At 41.9% G+C, this 8789-nt stretch overlaps 1 protein-coding gene across 2 annotated transcripts in view; it reads right to left on the reverse strand.

Moving 5' to 3' along the window:
* TRAPPC8 (trafficking protein particle complex subunit 8) overlaps positions 1–7609 on the reverse strand; it is a 50113-nt gene extending 42504 nt beyond the window's left edge. Inside the window, exons 1-2 of one of the 2 annotated variants that reach the window (XM_065668183.1) lie at positions 7366–7609; positions 568–762 (exon numbers count right to left, since the gene is read on the reverse strand). In XM_065668183.1, coding sequence (XP_065524255.1) covers positions 568–762; positions 7366–7522 — 352 coding nt within the window. In that variant the 5' untranslated portion in view covers positions 7523–7609. The remainder of the gene's footprint in view (positions 1–567; positions 763–7365) is intronic. The other variant, XM_065668184.1, reaches the window with a different exon arrangement.
* Between the last annotated feature and the right edge of the window lie 1180 nt (positions 7610–8789).

Raw genomic sequence — 8789 nt, forward strand, 5'->3', positions numbered from 1 at the left:
AAAAAAAAAAAAAGAAGAAAACCAAAAAACCCCAAAAACAAACAAGACAAGGAATCACACACCTTTCCTCAAAAACCTCTTTTCCCCTTACACTTGTTATAACAACTTCATGAACTCTATGCATTAAGCACTAAGTAAAAATAAAACCAGAAGTCAACAGGACTGGCTTCAACATAAATCTGTACTTTGGTACCAACATTATAAATAAGCTCTGATATTTATTCAGCCAAGTGTAACAAGTCAGCATTATCAGTTTCGTAACAAGAAAACTTTGTGCTATTAACACAACCAAATATGTATTTTCTACATTAAAGTAATATGACTTAACACAGGTTCAGAAAATTACATTATGACACATTAAATTAAGAATTATTAAGTTTAACCACCCTTCTGGCATGATACAAAACCAAAACTATTTGATAACTCTGAAGTTTCAGTAAAAACAATGACTCAAGACTGATCAACTCTCAGAGCAATTTTAATACGTGCCATGAAGTTGAAATCAAGGTTAGAAACCTTACAGTAAATTCCAGATTAAGTTATGAAAAACACAATATTATTACATACCACTTATGTTGAGATCATAATCTCCAGCTGTGATCACATTAGCTACCAGTCCTTCAGCAGGCTGACTGACAGACACGACATCATTCAAAAGCTTTCGAATGGCACCTGGCTGAGGTGGGTGAGTAATAATGTTGTTGACAGCAATCTTCAAATTTTTAATTATGTGAAGCTGATTATTAGGATCTCTCATGTGAACTGAAAAAAAAAAAAGAAAAGGAAATTTGTTGAGGAATATAACAGAGTTAAAATTGTTACCATACATTAGGATTTCTCCAACAGGTTTTCTTCTTTGAAGGTTACTTTCTTTACTAAACCCTTCTATCATCAATTTTAGATCACAGTCCATAATACCTGAATATTAAGAACAGAGAGGGGGAGAAGGCAAGAACAAAAAAATTACTCATGTTCAACATCAAGCTCATCCAGGCAGACTGATGAAAACACAGCATAGTATCTTAGCTTGTAAGAATATTCACTCAGAATAACAATGTACTCAAAAATGCATGCCCTATACTGCTGCACCCCCTTCACTGTGGGACGTACTCACGCAGAAAGCCTATAGTAACCACATATGGATTTCACCTAACATCTCATCTTCCCAGGAGTCACCAGTTTCCGAGGAAAAACCTCAGTACCCAATAGCATTCAAGAAACCTGACAGGGACAGCATAGGGTTAGTTCATCCAAAAGTCAAGGTTGGTAACACCAGTATTTTGTTCACTCCTAAATACTTCTTTAAAAATCAGAAAAAGCCTTACGAGTATTAAATACCTATTTCAGAATCCGGCATGAGAGTTTTGCCTATAAATACTGGACTGTTGCAAGCAGCCTCAAAACCAATCCCAACAATGCAGTGAAAGTGTCCATGGACCTAAAGTTTATAACAGAACTACAAGCAGCTGGCAAGCACCTAAGTTGCTACTGTGAAGATGCTGCTTTTTTAGAAGTGGACTGTTACCCATCAAGATAATATTCAAAAAAGGAAACATTCCTTATTAAATTGAGCCTTGAAAAGGATGATACCAACCTTACGTAATTAGCATACAGTAATTCACACTGTTTTGGCTTTGTGCTACTTATAAAAAAAAAATAAATAAATCTTTTTCTTCCATTAAGACCAACTTCCTGAAGAAAGCCATTACACAGAAAATATCATCAAAAAGAGTTCCAAGCCCATGCAAAGGGGTCAATACCAAGCCTAAAGGATAAAGCAGCAAAAACTCCGGGAAGATAATTAATGAACTTGAACTTTTAACTAAGATGATTAATGCATTTAACTGAAAGGTAAAGCTGAAATTCCACACAACTGAGACAGCTATAAGAAGGGGGCCTTTATTTTCTATGTTTAGAAAATACCACTGGCAAAGCTCACTTTTGTCTTCAATAATATGAGACTGCTTTTGTTCCCTAAGTCCCCACTTTTGTTTTGGTGTTTTTGCTGGTGTTCATAGTCTCAGTCTCCTGAAGACCAAAATATTATTAATCAGAAGAAAACTAAGGCAGTTGTTTTGTTTATTTGTGTTTTGGGGGGGGGGGGGGGGTGTGTGTGTGTGTTTTTAGGGGTTTTGTTTGTTTGTTTTTGGTTTGGTTTGTTTTTTTTTTTTTTTACACTTTTGCGTACTGGCCCACCTTTCTGCTTAAGGCCTAGCTCTGCAATCTTTTCACTAAAAGAAGAGATTGCAGCCCAAAGTTATCTTACAACAAAGTTACATTTTACCACAAGCAATAATTGGAGCTTCACATGACTTGTAAATGCAGAGCTTCCTTTGTAAAATCTTTGTGAAACTTGCTGCCTCACGACACGCTTGTTTTTGTTTTTTTTTTAAAAAAGCATGCATGACATTTTCAGCAGATGTTACGATTTTGGGCCTGCTCTGACTTCTCATGTCCTAGAATAACTAGGTTGGAAAAGACCTTTAAGACCACCAAGTCCAACCTTCACTCCAGGTCTGCCAAGTCCATCACTAAGCTGTAACACTGAGGGCCCCCATCTACATATTATTCGAACACTCAGGGACAGTGATTCCACCACTTCACTGGGAAGCCTGTTCCAATGCCTGATGACCTTTTTGGTGAAGAAATGTTTCCCAATATCCAATCCCATGGATATGCCAACCTCCCATGGCACAGCTTGAGGCTGTTACCTCTTGTCCTATCAACTTGGTACTTGGGGGCAGGGGGAAGAGACCAGCCACCTTCTTTCTCTGTCCTCCTTTCAGGTAGTTGTAGAGAGCAAAAAGTAACATTTTCCCTGTTTCAAACCACAAGCATCACCAAGCCATCCAGACTGCAAATGCAGGTGGAACACACAGAGTATAGCTACCTAAGACACCTGGCAATATCAGGTGTACAGCCCTTGACTCTTTTGCATTTTATTTTCACATATCCATGTTTAGCATATAAAGGGCAGCACAAAGGAAAATTCTTCTTCTCCTTAACTTGCAACTAACCACAAAATTTACACTGTGCAGGTCTTGGACTGAGTAGCCTGGAGAGCACTCCACACCTTTTACACAAGCCTTTTCAGAAGTAACAACTACACAAGTCAGCCAGATAACACCAGATGTGTTTACAGTCCACTTTAGCTGTTAAAGCAGGCGCCTGTCACAGTTCAAGTCTGACTGGTGTACTTCTGCCCTCCTCACTCACACATTCACTCCCAACCTTTAGCCAGCACTGAAGCCCATGGAAAAACATAGTGAAGCAGTTCAGAGAACTGATCCTGCCCAAAATGACCTGAAAACACATGTTTTTTTCACCTGTAAGTTTCAGATTCAAATGGTCCATCAATGCAGTCAAGGGCAATTGTGCTGGCTTAACTTAATTCATTCAGTTCAACCTTTCTATCAGAAAGCTCAAGGGGAGGAACTGTTTTTCCATCCCATCATATAGCTACATTATCAACCCTACTATCACGTAATGACTGAAAAGATCAAATGTAGAGGAAGAGGGACAGACAAAAAAAACTAAGAAGCCAATTTGCCTTTACCAGTGCAGCTCTAACAGTAAAATTCATCCTAGGTGTCTCTCCTAAAAATATAATAGCCATAAGAATGAAAAGCAAACATTTCTGTATAGCACGCAGATGATATTTCTGGCATATGTGCAATGCTAAGGACATAAAGGACAGACGTGAAACACCACGTAAAGCTTTCACCTGGAACCCACAAAACTCTTATCTGGAACTCTAATACAAAATTTCAACTGTTACGTCTCCATCAAGTGCTTAGAAAGAATTTTGACAAAAGCAGAAGTAGTAACATACCTTAGAAGATCTTTCTCATCAGAAGCTGAAAATAATCAGTATTAGTTCATATAGTATTTTTAAAGATTCTTAAACCCCTGATGTTATTTTAAAGAAAACCTACCTTTATCATATATACATTTGTTAAATTAAGCATCAATTGTTACTAACAAACACAATACTTAAGAAGGACTTACACTTTGAAAATAAATGTTAAGGTATAAAATCCACAATATACTTTTGGCTTCCTTCATTAAAGAAGGATTAAATTTTGGGGAGGGCTTTGTTTTTCTCTAAAGTCAAGACTCAGACAGTAAAGTTGTTCACTCAATTTTTTAACTTTTTCTCCTTCAATAACAAAAATAAACTTTCTTATGAAAGTTAAGAAGCTAAAAATTACAGTATGGAGCACTTAGACACTGTGTTCAGGATTTCCTACCATCACAATTTGCTATACTGTAAGGGTATTTTTGGCTACACCAACATTAACAAGTTGCTGATAGGCAAAAGTTGATGAGTAGGTTAATACTGATTAGTGCAAGGCCTGCCCCACCTCCCATCTACATTATGTGTATTTATGGAGTTTGATATGAAATCTTGAAATTCAATATAATCTGGTCTCCTTGGACTGAGCAACCACAAGAAGCATGTGGTTTAACACTACCTGAAGAATCAAGTAGCAGCCTGGGTCTTCACATCTCTGTTAACATGTGAAGGACAATCAATACAGGCACAGTAGAAAACTTGGTTTCTGTGTATCAGAACTGTTTCACACATAAACAGGATATTAATTTCATTACTGCCCTGCTTCTCTAAGTGAGACTACCAATGAACATGCAGCCTTCAAGAGGCTCATAAGCTATGTAAATCCTAAACTTCAGAGAAAAAACTATATTGTAACAGGACTAAAAATGCAAACCAGTGACTGAGCTCTTCAAATTACAGAAGATTTCAGGAAGTAACACATGGACTTTATGAAGTTTTGCACTATTACAAGGGACAGCTTATTTCTAGAGATGAAATACTGAATCAACTCGATTTTACATTACGAATTCAGTGAAATAGCCACTAAGTAAAGGCAGAAGTATTACTAAAGAAGGACAGCATTTCATGTTGCCTTAAGAAAGAGTTGTGCTTTCAAGTGAAACCATCAAAACAATCATAAGCACTGAAAATGCAGTTGTGGAGACATGCATGTACACACAGTCTGTTGTACCATGCTGATCATTAATCATGCCTCTCCTCCTGTTAACTGGATATGAAAAACACCACAGAAAAAATTTACTTCTAAGTCTGGCCAAACCTATTAAGGTGGAGCCATTTGAGAATTTATCCTACATTTCCACATCTTGTGCAGAGGATACAGTTAGCAGTGTCATTATACAAAAGCATGTGCAAACTCCAACTAGTAGCTCCCCTGCCACAGAGCTCCACAAATTCTGGAGACAGAAAAACTGCTTATCATTACACAAGCTCATGAGAAATTTCATTTTACTCTTCTGCCCAAAGCAAATGCCTAGTACTGCTTTCCCTATACTCACATATGCTTGCTGGCTTTCATCACAAGAAGTTACATATAGCACAAAGTAACATTTTCTCCATGAAGCTAGAAGAGGAACTCACACTTTGAGTGAAGAACTGCAGTCAGGCTTGCAGCCTGTTGAATCAAAATAAAGAAAATAAGAGTAGTGAAAAACCCCACTGAACCAGCTTCAGCTTCTTGGTTCTCTGACTCTCAGGTCAGGTTTTGAACAGGATGGTTCAGACTCTCAAAGTCAGGCAGCCTACACAGAACAGCAAGGATGCTTCTTCTCAAAGATTCATTACAATAGCCACAGCTGCAAAATTAAGAAATTAAAACTGTATCCTGGGGACTTAGATGCAGTTCATGATGATGTTCACTTATACTACTCCATGACAGACCTTGCAAAAGACCAATTACAGAAACACGAAAAACCACTACAAAATGATGAAAATCAAAGGGTGAAGTTTTTATAGTAACACAAATCAAGTCCTGTCAGTCTCTCAAGTAATAAGCTGAAATTCCTATGTTATGTCAAGGGAGGGAGTCTAATCTTTAGCCACAACTAACTCCTCTATTAAAAGAGGATGATGACTACTTTGGTTTATAATCATATTACCGAGGTCTGCATTTACACAAGGAACACTAGGGATAATTCAGGTTCACAAGTTCCTTAACTGCCACAACAGTTGGAACAAAAATAGTCATAATAAAGCAACAACAGAATAAAGCATTCTTCAAAATAAATGCTGCATTTTGAATAGTCTGTCTGGTTTTGTTTGCTAGATAAATTTTGAAACCCTTTCGCCAAAAAAACTAAAGAGATATTTAAGAAACTTCAGAACTCCAAGGATGTGAGCTTCTGTGCTTAGGATTTTTATCTCTGCTGCATTCTCACATAGCTCATGAGTGTTGCTAAAGACAAACATTTATAAACAAGTTATGGTTAGTAAGTTATTGAGACCTGCCAGAGATTTAAGGCAGATTTTTAACACATACTAGTTTTTAAGTTGATGCTATTTTTTTTAACAGCAATTCAAAGATCTCACTCAAGTGACAGTACAAGCTCCATTTGCTTGCACTGTTTCCTCAACACATGACATGAAGAGACTCAAGTCTGAGCTAGGTGTCTATCAGAAACCACGTCTAACAAGTGTCACCACACCGCCATTCTGACAAGTAGTTCTATTCCAACGCTGTCCTGCATATTACTCTGATGAGGAGTGACTTGAAAAGCATGTCTTAAACAAAAAATATATATCCAGATAATTAGGTAAAGCATCACAGTAAAAGAACCCTACTGCTCCTCTCAAGTGGTTAATTTCCAGTTTTGCTGCTACTTTACATAGTCATTTCACCTGTGCCACATAACCAGCTCAGCTCCTACCTTCTCTTTGCACAGGTCTTACTCATAGAAACATCAACAAAAGAAGTATATACAGTGAAAGTACAAGTGAGAGAAAGCACAGACATGTAACCAAAATTACAATTAACGTTTCTGGAAGACAGACCATACTTTCGATGGCTGGGCACTTCACTAACAGCCTTACTACAAGTGTCAAACCCAAGATCTACAGCAAGAGTCAGGTACAAGTATCAGCCAGATAATAGTAAAGTCATTTTAAAGCAAGAAGACATCCGTTCGGAAAAGCCAGATGTACAGACCCCTTTCTCTTCAGCCATGTGCTCCTAGATGTCTCCAGGAGAAGGCTAACTTCTGAGGTTCCATGGAGAAGTACATATCGAATAAAATTAAACGGACTTAATAGCTATCGGGGGTCTTCAGCACACGCGTCTCCGCAAAGCCGGCCACAGCTCCGGCTAGCACCCGACCGAGTGGCCCGGGGAAGGGGTCTCGCCTTCCGCCTCCGCTAGGCTCGGACTCCCCGTGCCGCAGGGCAGGAGGCGTGGCCGCGCCAGCGGGCCAGCCGGGACCCCTCGCCCCTCGGGTGGCCGCCGGGCGGAAGGGAGCGGCACGGCTCCGCCTTCCCCTCCCCGTGTAAACAAGCCCCGCTCCGCTCCCGGCACCGACCTTCCGAGGTGAGGCGGCAGAAGGGCTTCACCAGCTCGGCGAAGCTCAGGTTGTTCTTGCGGGTGAGCCTCTCCGCCTCCTCGCTGCACAGCGCGGCCACCAAGGGCACGAACGAGTCCTGGATGAACTCCTGCACCGACTGCACGCACTGGGCCATCTCCGCCGCCGCCGCCACCCGGGGCGCCGAGCCGGCCCCGCCACCTTCCTCCGCTGTTCTGCGCCCAGCCCCGCCGGCTCCCCCGCCCTGCCCCTGTCCTCCCGCCGGTGCCTTTCCGCGGCCCCGCCGCCTACTCCGACCCCCGACAGCTCAACAGCCGGCTAGCGCCGCCATGTTGCGCCTTAAACCGAGCCCCTCGGGTAGCGCCCGCTCCCGGCGGTCCCCGCGCTCACTCATGTGATTGGCCGAAGGGGCGGTGCCGCGCCGGGGCGCGCACGGGCGGAAGCGGCCGGGAAGGGGGAGACGACGGTGGCCGGGCGGGGGTGCGGTTGTGTGGTTGCTCTGCTCCGCCCCCCGGAGGCTGTTGGTGCGTTCCGAGGGAGCCGCCGTCAGTGGCCGCCACCGGCCGGAGGCGGTCGGCGGCGGGTGCTGCTGCGCCGGGGGTCCCGCTGCCGCCGGGGAGTGGGTTTGCGGCAGGCCGAGGGCTGGCATTTGGCAGCAAACCGCCGTGGGGCTGGCAAAAGTATGTAATTGTTTGGGGGTTCCTCTAGCAGATCTGTCACTGCTCAACTGGTATATATCCAGCCTTCCAGTACCTAAAGGGGGCCTATAGGAAATCTGGAGAGGGACATTTCACAAGGGATTCAGTGGCTGGCCAAGGGGGAATGGCTTTAAGCTGACAGAGATTTAAATTACAGACAGATTTAAATTAGATATTACAAAGAAATTCGTAATTATAAGGGTATTGAGGCACTGGCACAGGTTGCCCAGAGAAGCTGTGGCTGCCCCATCCCTGACAGCGTTCAAGGCCAGGCTGGACAGGGCTCTGAGCAGCCTGGTCTAGTGGAAGGTGTCCCTGTCTGTGGCAAGGGGTTGGAACTGGGTGAGTTTTAAGGTCCCTTCCAACCCCAAATCAGTCTGAGTCTTACTGTATGCAGGAAATTAATGCAAAACAGCTTCATTTTGAAGATTCCCTTACTAAAGTATTTGTAACCTGAGTGAGGAAGTGACATGGGAGACTACAGTGATATCAATGACAATTAAGAATGAGTAATTTTTAATACTTTCTTTACAAATACAGAGTGCTGTAGTAGGGTTGGGTTTTAATACTACATCAAGGGACAGTCCTTAGGACAGGACTTGTAACCATCACAAAAAAGCCCTTATGTCTTTGGAAATCAAGGCTTCAGAAGTCTATAATAGAGCATGATTTCAAGAGTAGAGTCTGGAAATCATTACCCAATTTCGGAGTATTAGATAGGACTAT

This window comes from Lathamus discolor, chromosome 2, assembly GCF_037157495.1.
Source record: "Lathamus discolor isolate bLatDis1 chromosome 2, bLatDis1.hap1, whole genome shotgun sequence".
Taxonomy (NCBI): Eukaryota; Metazoa; Chordata; class Aves; order Psittaciformes; family Psittacidae; genus Lathamus; species Lathamus discolor.